Genomic DNA, 24,006 nt, shown 5'->3' on the forward strand with positions numbered 1-24,006 from the left:
TTGATTTAACTGTCGGTAGCAGTAAAAAGATGTAAAGTTTGAGATCAGAGTCATACTAAACCCAGAAAAGATCTGGTAAAATTTCAGCAAATAACCATAACTAGGCAAATTCTGGCTCTTTCGACAAGGCATCAATCTGTATTCAACGAGAGCTTAGCTATATACTTCAACCATTTCTCACGAGTCTATATATGCAATAGAAACTGAAACTTACGCAGCTACCCGATAGTTCTTACAAATTTTCAGGGGAAACAAATCTGCCATACCGTGCATACAGCTAATACTAGTCAACTATGTACACTCGGGTCTGATATAGTTCTTGCGAGAAACCACACCCGGGTACCATAACCTCACACCACTTACAGAGGGCTCATCTTATCAAATATCATCTTATGATTCTTATCCAACAAGATCAATCTTGGCAAACCACGGCCTGGGACATGACCGGAACAAGTAGAGAACCCGTGACTCTAAACTATTGACCTGAATTCCCCAATAGTCGCTCTATTGCAGCATGGACATTTCCAGCAGAGGTCATCAGAGCCCGTATGTTCTCTTGTCTATCGAAGAAACCCATCTCCTGAAGTTGTGAAAGCTGTGCAGCATAGAGTTCTTCCGGTGGCACTGAAATAAATGGAAAAAGATTAGCACAAACCGAACAAAAGGAACCTTCTTTGTTGAACTAAAATGAAAGGTAAGCAGTTACCACTTGGTCTGTTGGGAACAGCTGGGCTGCCAGTGCCAAGCCCACCAAACAGGTTCAACAGCGCCTGTAATCCTGAGTTATCGACTGGTCCTGTTTTAGCAACAACGTTAGCAGATGGCCAATTACTACCATGAATATCTTTAAAAGAGATTACTGCCTCTTTCTTTTCACATTAGACAAAGTAGGGGCTCATTGCCCTAACCTCTTCTGAGGAACTCACTTCACAACATAATTGTGGTCACTGACAACTAGCAACACTAATCCAATATGTCCTAAGTTTCAGCAATAGATTTTAATCTTAATAAATTCCTCTTTTAACAAAGAAATAACCCAGAACAAAAAGAATATAAGTATTAGGCATAAAATCATCCCAAATGAAATGACAAGACACTAATCACACTATAAGGAATATTTTCAGGTAATTTGATTCAAACAATTTGATTTTCCTGTGACCACATTTCCTAGTTCTATGAAGCATACCAGTAACTCAACTTTGGGAAAATTGTAAACAGAACTTGCATATTTACTTGGGATACCTGTGCCTCCATCAGTCTGTCCTGTCTCTCCCGGTTCCCTGCAAGACAGCACTGATTTAATACAACTCAGAAGAACAATACAATAGTCAACAAAAGACTACAAATGGCCCAAACCAGGCCACCAGGTAACAGAAACTTAACCAATTCAAGGTATATCACCAATCTGGAACCTAAGCAAAGAAATCGACGCAAAACAAAGACTACGATGGCTAAAATAATCTGAAACTTATCCAAAGCAAGGCCGGCATGAAAATTTAATTTTAAACTGGGGAATGTTTCCTACCTGACAAACAAAAATAAGATATAGGAGTCCTAAGATATAAAAACACATGCAGAGTTCTATCTTTAATTATTCATAATTGATAAGAAGAATTTATCAATGACCTTATCAAACATTGAATCATCAGGCAGCAACGATATCTCAATTCAGGCTAGATCAATCAGATGTATAAAAGAAAAATTAAACCACTTCTTACTGGGTTGCTTGTTCTTCTTCATCACCTAGAAGCGACAAAAGTGCTTGTATTAACATAAAAAATAGCTGCAACAAGAATTGGGAACCATCAAGTTTGATCAGTATTTGGACATCAAATCTCAATGTTAATGGTGCTAACATTCCATGTACTAGCTCGCAAATTAAATCACTAAGACCCCAAATGACGAGGTTAACAAATTCAACCAGCAAAACTCCAGTGAATTGGATATTTCAGGTCAACAGAAAGCTTATAATATAGAAATAAATTATCGTAATATATGTGTATGCAGCAAACGGGAATTGGATTTCTGAACGGCATAAGCAGCATAAATCAAAATACCTGCATAGTCTCAGGAGAAGCCAACTGACGAAAAAATTCATGGTTTTGAATCATTTCTCTAAAGAGAGGATTGGAACTAAGCATGCTTCGTAACTGGGGGTCGGACTGAATACTCTGCAGTTGAGATATATTAAAGAACAAGAAAAACTAATCTCAATCCTATTCCATTAGAGAATAAAATGATACCTCGCTAATACTCTGAGGATTGGAGATGAAGTTTTGCATGAGCTGAGAAACAGCTGGGTTTTGTACAGCCTGATTCAGCAAAGTGTTATCCTGCGTTGTACCCATCATGGCTTCAAATTCTGGAAAGCCAAGTCCAGTTTGACCAGCTGGTGTCTGCGACCTACCATCCCCTAGAAGGTTCAACCTTGTGGTATTAGTTTAGGCAACTCCAGCAGCTATATACCATGCAATTACTACTTATTGGTAATGACTAAAAGCAACATAGGAGCCCATAATATTGAAACAGGCATAAGTTTTGACAGATTATTTAGTAATTTCATTGTATGTGGATAAAAGTGTTACTACCAACTGTTACCACTGAACCTACGGTTATCTTAAACATAGCAGTAAACAATTCAACTATAGACTGAAAGATAAGATAAAGGACTGCTAGCTTTAAGTGGTAGAACCTATCCACTTCCTAGGACAGGACCCAAGTCTACCTCCTCTTGTCCAGTTTGCAAGCCCAATTGGACTCATATTGATTATTAGTACAAGGACATGAGAACATTTTTCCACTTCTACATACTTGAGGAATTAACAATTTTACATATAGACAAAACAAGCCTTAATGTGGGTTGTCAAAAGGATAAATCTCCTAGTGTAACATGCCCAAACAAGTATGAGGGGCTTAACAAAAACAAAAAATAGTTTTAATTGTGATATTGATAACCAGAACATTGCAAGAAGAGAGTAAGCAAGAGCTTACAGCCTGTAGGTGACCATGGGTTGGGAAGTGGGACGGTGTTTGGAGCAGGGGGACTAGTTGCTGAATCAGAACTAGCAGTTGATGAGTTTGTTAACTGAGTCCTGGTTGGGTTCCCACCTTGGGGGGTGAAAAGAGCTGCTAATGGATTTGAACTATCAAACCCAGTATTACCGGCCATGGTTGATGCATTCAGTAATGGCTCTTGTACATTTTCATACATACGTCTAAGCATGTTGAATCCCTCAGGAGAAGATTCAATGTTGCTCATAGCCCTGTCACTGTTGCGCATCATCTCACGCATAAGCTCAGGGTTTCTTGATGCTTCAAGTGTCTGACGAATAGTGGCAGGATCATTGAGAATGTGCCCTAACTCAGGATTCCGATCAATAATCTCACGCATTTGAGGGTTGTTCGTAACCATGTTCTGTACAATGTCAGTGCTATTCATAAGATCGTCAAAGAGAGGGATGTTCATCATGTCTCTTGTAATTTGTTGCTCCACTTGTTCCAAGTCAGGAAACCCCAATCCAAATAAACCACCAGTGCTACCCATCCTATTGACATTGCCAGATCCTCCCAATGCTCCATCACCATTAGATCCAACACCCCTTGCTTGGGTAGAATTTTCACTTCCAGCATTGGTTGCATCAGCAGTGGTGGCTGCTGCAGATGGTGCAAAGCTACGAACCAAGTGAACAGCATGATCCGCCTCCAGACCTATTTACAATGATAAAAAGAAGTCTCATATGAACATATGTCACAATAGCAAAATCATCTTTCAAGTCAGTTGACATTTCCAGCGTGTTCCCAAAATCCATTCACTTCATTCACCAAATCTTCAATATAACACAATTTTTTCGTTGGTACTTTCAAATGTTTAACCAAACAAGATGAGGAGAAAAAATAATCGGGGGCTGGACCTGAGCAACACTACCAGCGTTCCAAGAAACACAAAAAAAACAAGCAAACCTTTCGACAAACAGAACTTTTTCAAACAAAAAGTGATCCAATCAGTGAAAACTTCTACAAACAAAATCTAAAGACGTGGTAACCTGCAGCAAATTTTTTTTATTAAAACACCTGAACAACAAAACCTGCACTATCTGAAAAGCGAAACCCAGCTGATGAGCTAAACTCTACTCCTAATGAGTAATGACACCTCTCCTATTACTACATCTTCACTCCTGCACTCACAAATCAACTCTCTCGGCCATAATCAAATCAGCGAAAACTTCTACAAACAAAATATAAGGACCTGGTAACCTGGAGCAAAAAACTTACCAAAACTCCTGAGTAAATAAAACCTGCATTAACCAAAAAGCGAAACACCGCAGATGAGCTATACTCTCTACTCCTACTAACACATCTCCTATTACTACAACTTCACTCCTACACTCACAAATCAACACTCTCGGCAATAATCTAAGTAGCCTAGGTTTTCGAGAGCCGATTAGCAGAAACTAAACCTTCTGCTCTCTATGCAAGCCAAAATTAGCAACCTCAAGCACACCGCATTACAAATTTCAACTACTGTTTCGTAATCTAAACAATTTAACTCGATCAAACAGTAAAAACAAGATTTACTGAGAAGAAACAAGAATACCGTAGCTCCGGAGAGTCTGATCATCCTTCAAGATCCGGCCCTTGTAAATCAGCCTCTGCTGATCAACCGGAACGTCGCACTTCGGCGAGAGAGCTTCCTTGAGCGCCCGGACGGTGGCGTCGAGGCTGATTTGAGCGGCGTACTTGGAGCCATTAGGGGTTTTGACGTTGATGTTGACTCCATCTCCGCCGTCCGATTTGGTCAAAACGTCGTCGGCTCCGCCTCCCATAGTCGGAGATGTCTCGGTCGAGCGCGAAGAGGAGATCGGAGAAGCGAGAGAGGTTGAGATTTGACGTACGATAAGGGATTTGAGGGAGAGAGAAAAAGGAGAGAAGAGAGCTTCACTGTGGGGAGTGGCAGTGCCAATGGGAAAGACAGAGAAATATAAATGGGAGGAAAAATAATGAAAGGGAATTTAATTATATATAAATAGATAAATAAATAAATGAATAATAGGTGGAAACTGAGGTGACTTTAGCCCACCGCCGGAAGGGATATAGAAAATCAGGTGATATTTTCAGGAAAGAACAAGTACTGTACAGTGGGATTTTGGATAAGAAAATTAAAACTCACAGTCAAGTGTCGATTTTCCTTTGAAAAACTTTAATTTTAGTTTTCAACGATATTTTTTGGTAGTTGTAATAATTTTATATGACGTGGACCAATGTTTTCAGGTAGGATATCTTTTCACATATAATACTTTATAAAGTGATAATTGAATGTTCTCGGAAAATAAGATCGGAGATACGTGATTATTTATAAATTACTTGAATGATATTTAATTTATATTAAGTCTGTAGAAGGGGACAAGATATAGAAAATCGAGACTGTGAAAGATGATAATGCAACGATCATTGATGGCGGAATCAAGTTGAGCCAAATGTAATAGAATATTCAATATCATTTCATGTATAGTACTTCACGAAGTGATAACTGAGTATTCTCGGAAAATAAGATCGGATATACGTAATTATTTCAAAAGTTACTTAAATGATATTTAATTTATATTAAGTATGTAGAATGGGACAAGATATAGAACATCTAGACTACAGAAGATGATAATGTAACGATCATTGATTGCAGAATCAAAGTTAAGCCAAAAGTAATAGAATATTCAATATTCTTTCACGTACATTATTTCACGAAGCGATAATTGAGTGTTTCTGAAAGATAAGATCATAAATACGTAATTATTTTGAAAGTTACTTCAATGATATTTAATTTATATTGAGTTTGTAGAAGGGGACAAAATATAGAAAATCGGATACAAATTTGCCGACCACTTTTATCCTAGAAAATCAAGACTGCGGAAGATGATAATGCAACAATTATTGATGACAGAATCAGGTTGAGCCAAAAGTAATAGAATTATTCAATATCCTTTCACGTACAGTACTTCACAAAGTGATAACTGAGTGTTTTCGGAAGATAAGATCGAAGATACGTAATTATTTTGAAAGTTACTTAAATGATATTTAATTTCTATTGAGTCTGTAAAAAGAGACAAGATATAGAAAATCGAGACTGCACCAGAAGATGATAATGCAACGATTATTGATGGTGATGCACATGGAATGGTTTTTTTTTGCAAAAAGATACAACAAACAAAGAACCAAATGCTCATGTTTTGGTAGTTGCTTCAAAATGAACGAGGGTTCTTTCTCAGGAATTGCACAGCTACATGCAACGATTTCCAATTGTTTGTATTGAGTAAGTTAATTTTATGTAACGATACTCTTGTTACTTTTGTCACAGCCATCTCATTTTGTAATATCTCATGTACATAAATATTTTCTTCTAATAGTCATACAATTAGACACGAAATTATCATATTGATAACTTTCAAAAACCTTAAAATCAACTATGAATGTGGTTGCAACTTGCAACACAAGATTATAGTTTTAGTTGACCTAGTTTTATATAACGAATTCGGATCACTAGAAACTTTTTACGAGAAAAACTGAAAAAGAATAGAGAGAGCAAATATTTTCTTGAAAAATAAAAACTAATATTGAATTTACATATATAGACGGTGGAAGAAGGCGGTGACCCCAAACTGTCACAGCCAAGTGACAACAGCACTAGGTTTACGGGAAAGCAAAGGCCGAGCTGAACGGCAAAAGAAACCAAAATTTGAGAGGCGGGTAGGGCAAGGCAAAGCAAAGCACGCCATGACCGTAATACTACTATGATACTCGATATATTCCGATGGCGATAACATCCCTGCGAGGCAACAACACCCCCTTCTTCTTCTCTCGCCTCAAACTCCTACTCAACCACCAACAGGTCCTTCCTTCTTCTTCTCTCTCAACCTTGCTTCTTTTTCGTTGAGGCATTTCGTCGAACACTTGGTGACCATGTTTTGAAACTTGAGCAGAGACTCGCCCACGCATTCTCCGAAGCTCCTCAGCCCCGCCCCAAAATGGTTCCTGAAGAAGGTACGTCGATTCAACACTCTCGAAATCAGAGTGTCTCTATGTTTCTGTTGTTTGAGGTGTTTCACTGTGAACTGTTAGGGTTGATTGACATGTCGAAATGGAAGAAGATCGATTCCAGGGTGTTTGGGATAACACGGGCCATGATTCCTGATTCCTCTTATCATGTATTGAGAATACTCCGCGGAAGAGGTGATTATGTTGTTAATATTTGGTACATTGTTTATGCTTCATTCGATTCGACGTCATGCTCATGTTGGTGATGTATATATGCAGGGTTTGAAGCCTACTTAGTGGGCGGATGCGTGAGGGATTTGATCCTGAAAAGAGTTCCGAAAGATTTTGATGTGATCACCACAGCTAATCTTAAAGAGGTTTCGCTACACTGGCTGTTTGATTTTTTGTTTTGATGAATTTTAGTGAAACTCGAATTCATTTGATTTGTATAATGCTACAGATCAAGAGGCAATTCCATCGTTCACGAATTGTTGGACATCGATTTCCGATATGTATGGTGAATATTAAAGGGTCGTGGATAGAGGTTGGTCGGTGATTATTCTGACTCTTATTTGTTTATACATGACTTTTCTTGTTCAATAGTCTGCATATGTTGCTTTCACATACCATCTTGATGTTCTTATGTTATCTTTCTATTTTTCTTAAATCAGGTGTCTAGTTTTGAAACGGTGGCAAATAACCACTCTGACAAAGAAGTTACAATCTCTGAAATTCCAAAAGGCTGTGGCAAGAAAGATTTCATCCGCTGGAGAAACAGCATGCATCGGGACTTCACAATTAACAGGTGAATCCTTTTCCTTTTCTTTTTTTCTACTTTCCTCACTGAATATAAGTTTCAACCTTCGAATTATGTTATCATTTGTAACACTCTATGTTCATTTGAACTCTGTAAATTCAATGTCATCTAACTCCAGGATATCTTGTAAAATTCTGGAAGCAGTTTGTTCTTCGATCCTATATCAAATAAAATCTATGATTATGCGAATGGAATGGCAGATTTGAATTCCTTAAAGGTAACCTATCTGTTTTTTCTTGTTAATAGAAGTCTGCACATTTTCCTGACATATCATTTGAAGCTTATTAATATATATTATTGTTGGCTGACATGGATGTAGCTACGATCGTTGGTCCCGGCCAAGTTGTCATTTAAAGAGGATTGTGGTAGGTGTTCTGAACTTCTGACCATTTATGCATAAACCATGACACTAGTTGATGCAATAGTTGAATGTCATATTGGATTCTGAATCCTATGCAAACTCTGTCATACAGCAAGAATCTTGCGAGGCTTAAGAATTGCTGCTCGTCTGAGATTGTCAATTTCAAAAGAAACTGAGACAGCAATACATAAGTGTTCTTCATCAATTTTGACATTGACTACGGTAATCCTGTTTGAGCTTTATTTGTTTGATTTTTGCTCTTTATTCTTTGTTGTTCTGTTCTCTTATATACAGTTGTCTATTTGAGGACAATGTTACATGCTACTTGTTCAAGCTGACATTCTTTGTCCATTCAGAGTAGAATTATGATGGAAATGAACTATATGCTTTCTTATGGAGCTGCTGAACCATCTCTCTGTTTGCTTTGGAGATTCAATCTACTCAAACTTCTACTTCCAATTCATGTATGTATTTTCTGAGTTCTATGCCATAAGACAAATGGTTTTTTAGTCACTACTTTGCATGATAAGTTTGTTTGTGTTGCAGGCAGCATACTTAGATCAACAGAGTATTAGGAAGTTCCCTCAGAATTCCACGATGTTGATGGTAAGCATATCAATACAAAAACATAAACTCGGGAACATGTTTTGGTGCTAATGTGGTATTTGTATTTCAACTCTTCAGTTAATACAAACAGCCTCAGTTTTCTCAAAATCAAACTTGATAGCACTTAATAAAGTTGAACGTTAAAGCTTTTACATGTCTGTGATTGCCCTCCCAGATAGGATTATAGAAAACTGAGGGGTTTGTATGAATGGTGAGTCCCTTCCATATTGTCTGGGCACCTCCTTCCTCTACCTACCTATCTGTTTGCTAAACAAAGGTTGTAGCTTTAGGCAGGAGGTCCCAATTTTGAGCCAGGCCCACTTAGTGGGTTTGTGAAAATTTCTGAGTGTGTAAAAAGGTTAATTGAACGAGAACTGTTAACAGGTTTTTAATTTTGTTCTTATAATATCAATTCTGATCTAAGAGAGCCTCAGTTTTTTCAATTTCTAAGCTTCAGTGAAGTGGTGAATGATGTGAGAACTTCCACACTTCATGAAGTGTAGTAGAGTGTAGATTTTACAGAAGAAGAATTGTTAAAGCTTTCTAGATTCATTTTCCTACGTTTTATATATATTGTTCTGATGCAGGGAGCAGTAAGAGATAGTGTGAGAGTGAATAGGGTGGGATGGAGAGTGTTGAGAGATTATAGGAAACAGAAGGATTTTAAGAGAAACAGGAGTTTCTTAGTTGAAGAAGGGAGAAATAGAATAAGGGAGGTTAGGGGAGAGGATACAAGGCCAAGCCTTCAAAAGATAAACTCTTAATTCATTCCAATCTGCCCCCGGATTACATTAGAAAGCCATATTTATAGCCTTAGACTCCCAGAATACCATAAGACTAATATAACTGATTAATAATAAGACTCTTAAATACTTAAGACTTAAAGAGACATAAAGACACACTCAAGACTCTTTAAAACACTAGACTCATAATTATTATTTTCATAACTGAAAGTAAATTTTGTAACTGAAAATAAACCTGTTAATACCCTTAACTACCAAGTAGACTTTCCTTTGGACCAAAAATGGTTGGGCTTAGTCTTTGGCTTCCAAAGAGGATATTTCTGTTCCAGCCAGCTTATGGCTGCTCCATTAATTCTCCCCCTCTGAAAAGAACTCAACTTGGTTGAGTTTGGAACTGGACCAAGTATATCATCACTTTCGGTCTGCTTAAGGAGGAACGTGCCAGCTGTCTTTTTGAGCTTTATGATGGGCAAATCTTTAGATGGTACGAGCTTGAACTCGTGACTTCCATCTTGGAAGGAATATGTGTTGTTGTAGCCACAATGCTGCACCTTCTTATCATATAGCCATGGTCGGCCCAAAAGAATATGACACACTTTCATGGGCAGCACATCACAGGTTACCGTGTCAACCAACTTCCCAATGGAATAGGTCACCAAACAACGATCATTGACCTTGAGATTTGTGTTGTTTACCCATGCCACCTTATGAGGATTTGGATGTGGTTCGGTAGACAACCCAAGTTTGCGAACAGCTTCTTCAGAGATGATATTAGAGCAGCTCCCTCCATCTATGACTAGGGTGCACAACTGATTACTGCATCGAACACGGGTTTGGAAAATGTTACTCCTACGCCAATCTTCCTCGTGCTCCTTTTGTGTAGTGAGAACAGGCCGTAGTACTAAACATGGGTCATACACTTCTACTTCCATCTCCGATTCTTTTTCTGCTTCCAACTCAACAACTTCATTTGCCTTCTGTTCAGTGTTGGCAGCTGCAGTAGGAGTCTCCTTATCTGCAAAAGCAACTAAACGATTTGGGCATTGTACTGCCAAGTGTCCAAAACCCCTACATTTCCAGCATTTAATTTCAGTCCTCATATTAGAGGCAGAACCAGCAGCCTTTTGTGCACTCTTAAGGGCAGAAGAACTCACTAATTGGTTGGAAGATGAGGACTCACTATGAGTTTTCTCATTTGAGTCGCTCGATGTAGGGGTGAATCCTCCATAAGATTTGTCTACTATCTTCCCTTTGTTTGAAAATGACATGGACGATCTCTTCTTATATTCTTCCTCCATTTGGTAGGCAATCTGGACAGCATCATTCATCGTATAAATTCGACTTGCTGCTAATCCCGAAGAAATATGGAGATTCAAGCCCTTGCGGTACATCGATATCATGATGTCTTCATTCCATGGAAAATCAGATTTTGCAGCCAAGCTATAGAACTTATTAGTATACTCTTCAACAGTTAAGCTTCCTTGCACCAATTCCACAAACTGTAGATGGACCCGTTGCTTATAGTTAGGTGGCACAAAGAAACGTGTCAGAGCCATCTTCATGTCTTCCCAAGTTCGGATAACTGCAAGATGAGTTTGTTGGTATTTTTCCCACCAAACTCTAGCTGTTCCCTTCAATTTAGCTTCTGCAAAAGAGATCTTTCGCTCCTCCGCCAACTGATGCCATTTGAAGTAACTTTCCAAGCTGTGTAGCCAATCAAGGAATACCTCAGGATTGCTGTCACCATTGAAATCAACAATATCTAATTTTTATGCCCTTTTCTGAAGCAGACTGTCTTGACTCTCCACGCCTAGAGTCTGATCCTGAAAATGAATCCTGACCACTGTCTTTTGAATTCTCCTTAACCAAGGCAGACATATACTGAAAACCATGTTCTAAAGAAGTCAGTTTTTCAAGCACCTCCTGGAACATCTTTTTTTGGCATTCAGATTCTTGAGACAAACTGTCCACTTTGGATGAGAGCTCTGCGTTAGTAACCATTGTAGTGCTCAGGGTAAGGTGAAGGTAAAAAATAGGATGTTTTGGCTCTGGTACCAAATCTGATGCAGGGAGCAGTAAGAGATAGTGTGAGAGTGAATAGGGTGGGATGGAGAGTGTTGAGAGATTATAGGAAACAGAAGGATTTTAAGAGAAACAGGAGTTTCTTAGTTGAAGAAGGGAGAAATAGAATAAGGGAGGTTAGGGGAGAGGATACAAGGCCAAGCCTTCAAAAGATAAACTCTTAATTCATTCCAATCTGCCCCCGGATTACATTAGAAAGCCATATTTATAGGCTTCACGTAAAACCCTTAGACTCCCAGAATACCATAAGACTAATATAACTGATTAATAATAAGACTCTTAAATACTGGTGACTTAAAGAGACATAAAGACACACTCAAGACTCTTTAAAACACTGGACTCATAATTATTATTTTCATAACTGAAAGTAAATTTTGTAACTGAAAATAAACCTGTTAATACCCTTAACTACCAAGTAGACTTTCCTTTGGACCAAAAATGGTTGGGCTTAGTCTTTGGCTTCCAAAGAGGATATTTCATTTTCCTACGTTTTATATATATTGTTCTTTTGGTATTTCTATTGATACTACTTGTAATGTGGATCACTAGTATTTGACTGTATGTTCCACATCTCCACCCAACAATTTATTAAGCTTGTTTTTATTGTTCTTCTTTTTCCCCTTTTCAACAGAAACTATTCTCAAATTTGGATAAAGTTGTCACAGTTGATCGCCCATCTGACTGCAGTTTATGGTGAGATAATTGTCATTATTCTCTCAGATTACAATTTTCATTACGAATTGGATAGTTTCCATGATTGTCATTGTTATTTAATTTGGATAAAGTTGTCACGTTTGATAGACCTTCTGACTCCATTTTATGGTGAGACATATGTCACTATTATGTTAGATTACAACTTTCACAGTGTTAATTTCTAATTTGGTTATGGGGACTACTGGACTAGTATAGCTTGGAATTTGTGAGTATTAATTCCTATTCTTTCCCAAGATTCACAGATGTAAACTTGTTGCTTCAGTATAAACACATGGGTAGTAGTGTGTCTACAGAAATAAGCCAAAAACATATATAAAGTTATATCCTCATAAATCTTCTAAGGTTCATCAAAATAGTTGAGTCAAGTTACATGAGTCATAGAATCACATATTTTTGAATCTATTGGGGATTTGGTGGCTAGTGATTAACCCATGGAATTATCTTCTTGGGGATAGGTGTTTTGCAGGATATTGTGGCTGTGCTTGCTCCTAATTAACATTTAAATTGTGCATATTGTGGAAAAGTTGGTTTTCAATATATATATATATATATGGAGTCTCTGATATTCTTTTTCGGGATAATGAAGCAGGATGTCTCTGATGATTAATTGTGTCTTACAGGGTAGCTCTTTTGGTGGTTCACATGGCACTGGTTAGTCACCCTCAAGACGCTCTTGTGGTGTTCTCCTTTGCTTCTATCCTGTATCATGGGGGATGTGAAAAGGGTCTTAAATCTGCTAGAGACGATGCTCAAGTGACAGTTGACTATTTACCAGAGATCTCCATTCCATCTGCATGTAAATCAGAGGAACAGCTTGAAAAAGAAGTTTCCCGATTTGCTTCTCTTGTTTTAGATTCTATTGCTGCTCTTACTGCAACTGAGAGTCTTGTCGAAGGGATGTCTAAGTATCCTGAAACTCCATGCTCCGGGGTGGTAAGTATTTGATAGTTAATCATTCCCTAAACTGTAACTTGGAGCATCATAGTTCTATTTTGGTCCTTTGGCCTTAAAATTCAACCTCAGAGCATAAAACTTATTGCAACTGTGTTACCTTTTGCCTCATCAGCTTTGATTTTCTACCAAAGGAAAATGCCACACTTGATGCAATCAAACCGAGATTTTTCAGTAGTTGTAGAACTTCTCTGAATCCTGTAGCGACCTACTACTGTGCTATATCTGTCATATGTTGAGAGGTGGCGAAAAGTGTGATTATCTTTTGGTTGTTGTTTTTCATTGGTCATCACAATGTTGATATTAGACACATGTACACATTTGGAATCGGAAGGTCAACTGATGGCAACAAGTTGCTTGGATTGGATGAGTGAGAACTTTAACCTACTCCAGGGAATGATCTTAGGTTCAATCCTGAGTTGGTCACATTTCCATCTCAGAAAATCCAATTGCGATTGTTGCTCTGATTCCTTGTGTTGGTCTATAATTGACAGAGGTGGTACTGAGAAGTTAGAGCAACTATGTTCTTCTCATGCCTTGTGGCAGCCTTGTAATGATTGAGTTTAACATGCTAGTCTGAGTACTTAAATGTAGTTACTGCACGTCTAATATATTGCTACTTGTGTGATTTTTAGGTATTTGTACCAAAGAGAACTGCCCAAGGTGTTGCTGAAATTTTTAGAGTTCTGGCAGATGACATCAAATCTTACAATACAAAAAGAAAAAGCTATGTGATTGATTACCCTTTACTTCAGAAAGGTTTTCTGTGTGAGACTAGTTTTGTGCTTGGCAAAATTATTTTAGAAACCATGGGAAGTGGAATTTTGAAAGGAGAGGAAGTTGTTCAGGAGGACTATGGACACCTTGAGCAGGAGAGCATTAAGGAAAAGTGCAACAAGGGTAAAAAACGTGTCCATAAATCCGATACTCCTGAATTAAAACAAGAGTCTGCAAAGGAACGTAAGTTGATTGAAAAGAAATGCAGAGTTTTGAAGGAAGAGATGGATATTGAAAAGCCAGAGGTTCTCGAAACATTATCACCTGAGGAAGACATTTTTTCAGTTCTGGGACCTGTAGAGAAAAAACATAAATCAGGGATTAACGGCCAGAGTAAGCGGAAGATGGAGAAGGAGCGGCAGTGTATATCACCGGATAAGACAATGAAGCAGCAAATAAAGACAGTCAAGAAGAACAATTTGAATCAGAAGGAGACGTTAAACTTGGAGACCATACTAGAGGACATCAGTGAAAATATTCCGGAAGACAGACAACTAAGATACACGGAGAATGGCAGGCTATCTAGTCTGTTTAGCGGTGAGAAGATACAGAAACGCAAAGAAGCAGCAGACAAGGGGGAGAAAAGCAGCCGACCTCAACTATCTAGTCTCTTCAAGTAAACATAATTTCCCAAGTGACAAAATGACATGTATGTTTAGAAGATCTGTAGGAGCCAGAGACGTATCCTCATACCCCAGATTTTTCTCATTGTAACATTCATTCTTCAGGTTTAGCACTTTTTGAAATAGGCTTAAGGAATAGCTTGTACTACAAAATTTTGTATTATTTATCATATGATTGCTGGCGCTGAATGAAGTGGAATCTTGCTTTCTTAGTTACTTACACATGGGATGGGCCTGAAATTGAGAAAATAGAACTTTGTGTTGGGTCCAAAAGGGTTCCCTTTTCCAGTTCCTTATGCTTGTTGGTTGGTCCACAATTACTCGTTTACTCGATTAGTTTTGTTCCTCCCGATTAAGCAAAATATAATATTTTTAGGGTTACGCTCCTCCCTCTTCTTCTGATCTACCAGCTGCCGGTGTCTCCTCTATTTAATTTTTCCGTTAAAAGTTGTTATTTAATTCTGGCCAACGAATGTTGTCATCGGAACACGTGAGTATTTTTTTTTTGTTTAAGTAACTTTTTTGTAAGCATTTGTGATGCTGCCGTAAAAAGTCTTTTCTTTATTAAACAAGAAGTCATGAGTTCGACTCAAGAAAACATAATTAATATATATAATTATGAGTTGTCGTGATGATAGAAAAAGAAAAGACATAAATGATGTGTAAATAAGACTCGTTTAAAATTTATTTAAACAAAAGTCACTACTAATCACGCTTTTACAACTACAATACATTTTTTATCTTTTCCTGCTCTTACAAACATTTATGACGCACTCCCATTAATTCTTCTCAGGCTCTAATTGAACAAGCTTAGCCAAATAATACCATTACATATAGAAACAGTAATTCACTGTTTTTCATTAAATCCATAAAATGGTAAATCTATTATATTAACAGATTCTTGAAACCTGACGTGATCTCCTTCTGACATATCATGAGATACAATAGACCACGTCCAATTCACAATATCATAATTCCAAAACAATCCCAATGAATACCAAACTTACACAATTTGGTCAGATTCCAAAATCCCACTACTTTATCATCTAACCATATATAACCATCTTAAAATGGCAAAACCATATATAATATCATTGCTTTCTTCCATTGTATTTGTATCTTCAATTTCATCCTAAACAAGAATAACAATAAAAAGCAGGCTCCAGTGGGCTGGAGCGCATATGATCCTGCCGAGTGTACCGACCAACCCCCAATCATTGGGTTTTGATTACAATTAAAAAAAAAACCAAGAAAAAAGTAAAAAATAAAAATAAAAATAAAATTGCCGTTTGATTTGAAACTACGGAACAAGCCACATGCCTAAGGTAGAAGAGACCGTTGTTCAGACACATAGATAGAAAGGTCCATACCAATCGGCATGATCCAACGGCCAGATTTCACTAGCCGTTGTATTTGAAAATGGGTTTAAGCCCTTGTTGGGTGTGTGAGCTTAGAGACAAATGCCTATTGATTCTGTCTTTATTATTATGTAGCTTTGTCTTCATTTCCACTAGTCTTGCTTATTTCTGTTACATGCTCTCTCTCTCTCTCTCTCTAACTCTCTCTCAGTTTTTGGGTTTGATCTGTGAGAGAGTTTCATCACGATGGGTTTTTCTGATGAGAACTCTGCCAATCTGGTCAGACCCACAAGTGTTCAAGGTGACCCAGATTTGGATTTGGATTTGGGAATCCAAAGATTGTGGCTTTTTTTGTTTTGCTGATTTTGTTTTTGGGTGAAATGTAGGGGGAGTGGAGATGGGTAACAGGAAGATTGGGCATAATAGGAGGGCATTGGGTGTTATTAATCAGAGTCTGATTGGAGCTAAGCCTTACCCTTGTGTTGTTAACAAGAGAGGCTTTCCTGGGTAATTATCTTTGATTCAAGTTTCAATCTTTCATGGACTTATTGGGGTGGTTGTTCTTGGATTGAGCTTTGTTATGTTCTTTTGGTTTGTTCTCAGAAAGCATGAGATCTGTGAAAAGAAGCAGGCAGATCCGGCGCATAGACCGATTACAAGGTTAGAGTTTGAGAGCATTTGGTTTTCACTTTTGTTTTCCATTGTTTGGGTGTTGAGTAAAAGTGAGGTGAAAAGAAGTGAAAATTTTGAATTTGGGTTGTGGAGAAAAAGGTGGGAAAAGTAAATGAATTTCAAAATTAGATCTTAGATCTTTCTGTTTTCAAGAGAGCAATGATTTTTCATGCTTGAAATTGAGACAGCAATCATGATTGTATGTGTTTAAGAAAAACTTAATACTTTTACTGGTTTAAATCTTAACATTGGCTTTGATTTGAAATTCACAGGAAGTTCGCTGCACAAATTGAAAGCACTCAGCAATTGAGACAAGAGGTACCTACTAATCTTCCTGTGCTTGATTTTGACTTCATTGATCTGTTTGTAGAGGCAATGCAATTGAACCAATTTCCTTACACTAGCTGAGGGAGAGACTTTATCTTATCTAATGGGTGGTGTGACTTATGTGAACAGGAAATTAAGAAGCCCTCAGATAGTTTTGGAGATTGTATATTCATAGATGAGGAATTCAAGTCACCTGAAGACCAGGCTGACCAACCAGAGCCAATGTTCTTAGAACAAGCAATGCCTAATGAAGCCCATGATATGGTATATCTTTCTTCCTGTAAAGTCCTTTTTTGGGATTGTCTTTGTTAATTGGCAAAGCACATTGTACTCAATCAATTCATAATTTGATGTTTCAGAAGGAAGTTGAAATGGAAGATATTGTGGAGGAGCCACTTGTGGACATTGATAGATGCGATTTAAAGAATTCACTAGCGGTCGTGGAGTATGTTGAGGATCTTCATACTTATTACAAGAAAATGGAGGTAATGTACTCATTAATGCATTGAGCTTGTACCCTTTTGTTGCCATTGGGTCTAGGAGTTGCCAATATTCTTGAAACATGAGGGTTTCAAAGTATATAGGGTGTCATTAGCCCTGCAGCCAAATCCTTTTTATGTGGTCTTTGAATAACCAACTTCCTATCCGATTCCAGATTAAGTATATTGGTAAGAAACCATCAAATCCAACCAAAGTTTGATGGCTAAATAGCTAAATAGCGTTTGTATCTTGCAGGGTTTTAGCTGTGTCCCACCTGATTATCTGGAACAACAATTTGACATCAATGAGAAGATGAGGTCTATACTAATTGACTGGCTTATTGAGGTACATTAATCTTGCCCACTAGACCAATATGTAATTTGATTTCTCATGCACTTCTAATGATTTATCTGCAAATCCAACCAACAGGTGCACGACAAATTTGAACTCCTGGACGAGACATTGTTTCTTACTGTCAATCTAATAGATAGATTTTTATCCCAGCAAACAGTAGTACGAAAGAAACTTCAATTAGTTGGTCTGGTTGCTATGCTTTTAGCGTGCAAGTATGAGGAAGTTTCTGTGCCTGTTGTCGGCGATTTGATTCTTATATCCGATAAGGCTTACACAAGGAAGGAAATACTGGAAATGGTAATTCAATTTCTTCTGCTTATCCTGAAAAGTTTTTGTCTACTAGTTTGAGAATATGGTACTAATTGAAAATCTTTTCTCTTCAATAAAATTGCAGGAGAGCTTGATCCTCAACACATTACAATTTAACATGTCAGTTCCAACACCATATGTTTTCCTGAAAAGGTTCCTCAAGGCTGCTCAATCTGACAAAAAGGTCAGTAGCAAATCTAGTGATCCCAACTCCTGACCCTCTAATATCAATTTAGTTTGTCACAGTAATAACATTATGAAACTATTATTGTACTCAACACAGCTTGAACTTCTATCCTTCTTCTTGATCGAGCTCTCTCTTGTGGAGTATGAGATGCTTAAGTTCTCGCCATCTATGTTGGCTGCTAGTGCAGTCTACGCTGCTCAGTGTACTCTTTATGGTTTCAAGCAATGGAGTAGAACCTGTGAGTGGCACACAAACTACTCAGAAGATCAGCTTTTGTAAGTTCTTGCCTTGTGTGTATGATCTTCATATGGTAGAATATAATACGTATTATCAACACATGAATAACTACTAATGTTGGTAACTTCTTGATTGTTGTCAGAGAATGTTCAAGTTTGATGGTTGGTTTCCACCAAAAGGCGGCAGCAGGGAAACTCACTGGAGTACATAGGAAATTCTGTACATCCAAGTTTGGCTTCATCGCGAACTGTGAACCAGCAAAGTTTCTCTTACAGACCCAACTATAGCAAGGCATATACTACTAACCTTACATGACATTTGTAATTGGGTTGATTGGGTGGGTGGGGAATATGCACATAATAATTCAGCAACTGTGGTTGCACCTGGGAATTGGTATTCTAGATTTCTAAGCTTGCAGCCTCAATTGCTCATTGCTTCACAGCCATGGCTGATTCTGTATGTATGTTCTAATTGAACATATATACTCATTTTATTTTTCATTTCCATTTTCAATATTTACTTTGACTGTACCTTAGTTTTTGTTCATGACAATAATTCAATGAAATACAAATTTCTTCATCTTTCATTTATTCTCAACGTGGATTGTGCTTTCTGTTTTCGAGTACATTATTTGATTACTATATGATACCTAACTCAGTTCACTAACCACATCACTAGCATCAGTTACACTTGTTGGAAAATAACTGAAAAAGAATAGAAACTTGCTAAAAGGATGCTGTCAATATATCCACAATAAGTCCTCGTTGTGCTAGTTCTGTACTAATTGAGGTTTTAGTGTTTCTCATATACAGGGCTGTTTAACAAATCTCATCAGTAGGTTCTCAAGCTAGGACGCGTGACTTTGGTTCATTGTGAATACTAACTTCATTCATTTTAGTATTCATGTTGAGCACATACCTTAAGAATGATAGCAACTTATACATTCATAACAGAAAAAAACTGTCACATAAAATTTTATTTTTAATCAGATTAGTAACTTAATTGAACTAACGACCACCTTAATAAAGTATAGGAGGAAATTAAAATTAGTACTATGAGTAATAAATGTGGTTTGACACATAAAATTGATTGAATTTAGAGGTTATATTATTAGATCTGAATAACACCTTCATGTTCTTACATAGTAAATCATCACATCAACTTACATGTTACAAGTTAAGTGGGAATGGGGAAGTATAATACCAAATTGTCTCTACATATAGGCTTAATAGAATGCTTGGATTTGGTAGTGGGCGGGGATTAACATCTGAAGGTGGAAAAAACAGAGTCTGGTGCTACATTTGAGGGACTAGGGCTGATTATGGACAAGATACAATCATTACAATGTAAGGGTCGTGCTATTTAGAGTAATGAGGTGCAATGGTACGTGTAGATCTAGCATTGTGTAAATTGTGTATTATGCAAGCAGAGTATCTTTCTTGTCATATTTTTTCACCTCAATCAAAGTGATGCTATTACAAACCTTTTGGAAACAACTCCTTGTGGTGCAAGTTTGTGTTTACCCTAATCAACCCTACTCTGACTTGGGTTCGCCTCCGGACTATAAAACTCACTTGTGTGCTCCCAACGTTGTCGTACTGCTGATCATGATTTCCAAAGTTCAAAACTATCCACCTACAAGAGTACAAGACCAAATTGGCAAATTGAAATCTATCAGACACACACCTACAATGAATTCCAATTTCATATATACTAGCCTACTATAAATACCCAGTACCAAGATTCAGACCTTCACCAACAAAACCCCTCATAGACATAGTTGTAACTTCTTGATTGCTATCAGAGAATGATCTGTACATCCAAGTTTGGCTTCAACAAAGTTTCACTTTAAGGACCCAACTATAGCCTCCTGTTCAAAAAGAAAAAAGAAAAAAAAAAAGACCCAACTATAGCAAGGCATATACTACTAAGTACTAACCTTACATGACATTGGTAATTGGGTTGACTGGGTGGGTGGGGGGAATATGCACATAGTAATTCAGCAACTGTGGTTGCACCTGGGAATTGGTATTCTAGATTTCTAAGCTTGCAGGCTCAATTGCTCATTACTTCACAGCAATGGCTGATTCTTCTGTGTGCATGTTATAATCGAATTCTTCTGTGTGCATGTTTTAATTGAACATACTCATTTTTTGTTCCTATTTTTTTTTTATTTACTTTAACTGTACTTTACTTCATATTCAATGACAATAATCCAATGAAATACAAATGTCTTCATCTGTTCCCAACTTAATTGTATTGTGCTTTATGTTTTTGATTACATAATTATTATATGATACCTAGCTTAACAGAAATAAGAAACAGAAATTGCTAAAAGGGTGCAAGTCCAATAAGTTGCTATTACTTCTCTATTGTAATTTGTAAAATCATAGATAGGGATGTTTAACTAATCTCATCTGTAGATTTGCATGCTAGACATGTCACTAAAAACAGATACATTGTGAATACTAGTGCTAGACATGTCACAAGTAACAAGTACATTGTGAATACTAGCACATTCAATTTAGCTTTTAAGATGAAAGCACATGCGTTTGATGATACCGGCTTATAAATTCATAACAAAAAGAAATTTATTCTTAAAGTTATGTATAACATTAAGTTTAAACTAAAGTATTGGAGGAAATTAAAAATAGTATTTTGATGTGAAAATAAGAAGTGATGCAGCAACATCCATACGTCTAAGAATTGTCCTGAATGATGAGGAAGACGGTCATATAGAAAACTCTTTTGATAATGATAGGGTTATAAGACCAAAAGTTATTGATCTAAACATGGAGCCAAATAATGATGAGTTCAAGATAGAATAACTTATTACCCACACACCCTATATAGTATTGTAGTATTAAGGCATTTGAAATTGGATATAACTTTTTTTTTCGATACATAATAAATATAGTTTGTTAAATCTAAAATAGATAGTAAATTAATGAATTTAGGGGTGATATCTCAGCCAACAAACATTTTGTGACTACGACAATTAAGTGTTACACTGTTATCATTATCAGTTAAAACTATGTTCAAACATATCATAGATCATAACAAAAATTAGATTGAATGAAGTGTTACCCTCACTTAATCCAGTGTTTTATATTTGTATTTGAACAAATTGTACATTAGAAAACTAATGATTTTATTACAAAACTCACCTATTCCAATCATAACATACTAATGTAGTTGCAAATTTCAATTTTGCTTTGTAGGATGCAAAACTAACACAACATTTGTACATTTCCAACCCAAATCAAAATTCAACACAAGCACCACACTTTGTTGCAATAGAGCGAGTGAAAGCGATGCCATCACAAACCTTTTGGAAAGAAGTCCTTGTGCTGCAAGTTTTGTGTACACCCAAACTAATCAACCCTACTCTGACTTAGGTTCGCCGCCGGCCTATAAAACTCACCATGTGCCCCCAAACGACGTCGTTCTTCTGATCCCAATTTCCAAGCTCCAACCTTTCCACCAACCCACACCAAATTCAAATCCAGGGAATATCCAATTCCACACTACCCTAGTATAAATACCCAATCACCAAGATTCAGATCTTCACCAACAAAGCCCTCCTCTTTCTTTAACCTCTGAAACCCAAAACCCACCACCACCAAACCACCATGGCAATGGCAACCTCACCTCACTCCCTCCTCCTCCAAAACCCACATCCCACTTTCCTCAAAACCCCAACTACCCTTCACCACCCTCCCCATCACCTCCACCCGCCTCCCAACCACCACCGCCGCAAAGCCCATCTCCATCAAATGCGCCGCCGCCACCACCCCAATCCAAGATCTCCGCCCCAACAACCCTTCGGAGTCCCAAGATCGCGTCTTCAACTTCGCCGCCGGCCCCGCCAACCTCCCGGAGAACGTCCTCAGGAAGGCGCAGTCGGAGCTCTACAACTGGCGCGGATCTGGCATGTCCGTCATGGAAATGAGCCACCGCGGCAAAGAATTCTCCTCCATAATACAAAAGGCCGAGTCTGATCTCCGAACGCTCCTCAACATCCCGCCGGAATATTCCGTCCTCTTCCTCCAAGGCGGCGCCACCACCCAGTTCGCCGCGATCCCATTAAACCTCTGCAACCCCGACGACAAAGTCGACTACTTGGTCACCGGGTCGTGGGGCGATAAGGCCGTCAAGGAGGCCCAGAAGTACTGCAAACCCAAGGTAATCTGGTCCGGTAAATCGGAGAAGTACACAAAGATTCCTGCATTTGATGAGTTAGAACAGAGCCCAGATGCTAAGTATTTGCATATATGCGCTAATGAGACCATTCATGGTGTCGAGTTCAAGACCTACCCAACTCCCAAGAATGGGCTCTTGATTGCTGATATGTCTTCTAATTTCTGCTCGAAGCCTGTGGACGTTTCGAAATTCGGGATCATATACGCCGGGGCGCAGAAAAATGTAGGCCCGTCAGGGGTTACGATTGTGATAATTAGGAAGGATCTGATTGGAAATGCTCAGGAGATTACTCCAGTAATGCTGGATTACAAGATTCATGATGAGAACAATTCGCTGTATAATACTCCTCCTTGCTATGGGATTTACATGTGCGGGCTTGTGTTTGAGGATTTGCTAGAGCAGGGAGGCTTGCCCGGGATTGAGAAGAAGAACAAGAAGAAGGCGGATCTGTTGTACAATGCCATTGATGGGAGCAATGGGTTTTACAGGTGCCCGGTGGAGAAGTCGGTGAGGTCGTTGATGAATGTGCCGTTTACGCTGGAGAAATCGGAGTTGGAAGCCGAGTTTATCAAGGAGGCGGCAAAGGAGAAGATGGTGCAGCTCAAGGGGCATAGGTCAGTGGGAGGAATGAGGGCTTCGATTTACAATGCTATGCCTTTGGCTGGGGTGGAGAAGTTGGTTGCTTTCATGAAGGAGTTTCAGGCTAGGCATGCTTGATTTAGCTATCCTCCAACATATGCTCATCTATGCTTTCCTTTTCCTCTCTTGCCATTGTTAGCACATCCTTTGTTTTCTTCTGTTTTGTATTCTTTTGGCCTTCTTGTTTGCTCTTTATGATTATGTAAGGTGCATTTTTGGATGCATGTTATGAAATACTTGTCTTGGGATGAAGCTCATGTCCTATAAGTTTAGGGGGTTTAGGCTAATTTGCTACGTAATTCTTGTTGTCATAAGATGAGAGTAATGAATAACTCAGATTTTTCAGGTGAACTTTTATTGTCGGCTCTTTGCTTTTCTTCTTGTTTCATGTAAGTTTCTAGTCTCAGTTTCGTAATTATTTGAGCAGACTTGCAAATCAAGTTTCTACTCCAACAACCTCACCCACCGAGTAAAATCTTTGGGAAATAAATGGCCAGCGAGACATGTTTGTATCACTTCGATAAATCCTGTCTAATACTC

General features: G+C 38.0%; 3 protein-coding genes and 1 pseudogene across 4 annotated transcripts; 3 read left to right on the forward strand and 1 right to left on the reverse strand.

The window, feature by feature from the left end:
- Positions 1–104: 104 nt before the first annotated feature.
- Positions 105–4,936, reverse strand: LOC101302002. The gene is made up of 8 exons (XM_004287688.1): positions 4,595–4,936; positions 2,992–3,708; positions 2,244–2,413; positions 2,058–2,171; positions 1,719–1,783; positions 1,243–1,280; positions 707–796; positions 105–624 (listed from the first exon to the last, which is right to left on the reverse strand). Exons 1-8 carry the CDS (start codon positions 4,821–4,823, stop codon positions 476–478), a joined length of 1,572 nt encoding a protein of 523 aa, XP_004287736.1. The 5' UTR covers positions 4,824–4,936; the 3' UTR covers positions 105–475.
- A 1,770-nt stretch (positions 4,937–6,706) lies between these two features.
- Positions 6,707–14,915, forward strand: LOC101302293. The gene is made up of 14 exons (XM_004287689.1): positions 6,707–6,880; positions 6,972–7,032; positions 7,111–7,221; positions 7,306–7,403; positions 7,487–7,570; positions 7,698–7,831; positions 7,988–8,060; positions 8,163–8,208; positions 8,317–8,426; positions 8,561–8,668; positions 8,751–8,810; positions 12,267–12,328; positions 12,970–13,282; positions 13,936–14,915. The coding sequence occupies exons 1-14, from the start codon at positions 6,803–6,805 to the stop codon at positions 14,695–14,697; spliced, it is 2,100 nt and encodes a 699-aa protein (XP_004287737.1). The 5' UTR covers positions 6,707–6,802; the 3' UTR covers positions 14,698–14,915.
- Positions 14,916–16,304: 1,389 nt separating this feature from the next.
- LOC101308911 (G2/mitotic-specific cyclin-1-like) lies at positions 16,305–18,911 on the forward strand. Its single transcript, XM_004288998.1, has 11 exons — positions 16,305–16,359; positions 16,445–16,565; positions 16,662–16,718; positions 17,003–17,048; positions 17,187–17,321; positions 17,417–17,542; positions 17,793–17,882; positions 17,967–18,188; positions 18,286–18,384; positions 18,484–18,662; positions 18,767–18,911. Exons 1-11 carry the CDS (start codon positions 16,305–16,307, stop codon positions 18,909–18,911), a joined length of 1,275 nt encoding a protein of 424 aa, XP_004289046.1.
- A 3,282-nt stretch (positions 18,912–22,193) lies between these two features.
- LOC101302583 lies at positions 22,194–23,815 on the forward strand (annotated as a pseudogene). Its single transcript, XR_183703.1, has one exon. The product of XR_183703.1 is annotated as a phosphoserine aminotransferase, chloroplastic-like (transcript).
- The last annotated feature ends 191 nt before the right edge of the window (positions 23,816–24,006 follow it).

This window comes from Fragaria vesca, linkage group LG1, assembly GCF_000184155.1.
Source record: "Fragaria vesca subsp. vesca linkage group LG1, FraVesHawaii_1.0, whole genome shotgun sequence".
In the NCBI taxonomy this organism is placed as follows: Eukaryota; Viridiplantae; Streptophyta; class Magnoliopsida; order Rosales; family Rosaceae; genus Fragaria; species Fragaria vesca.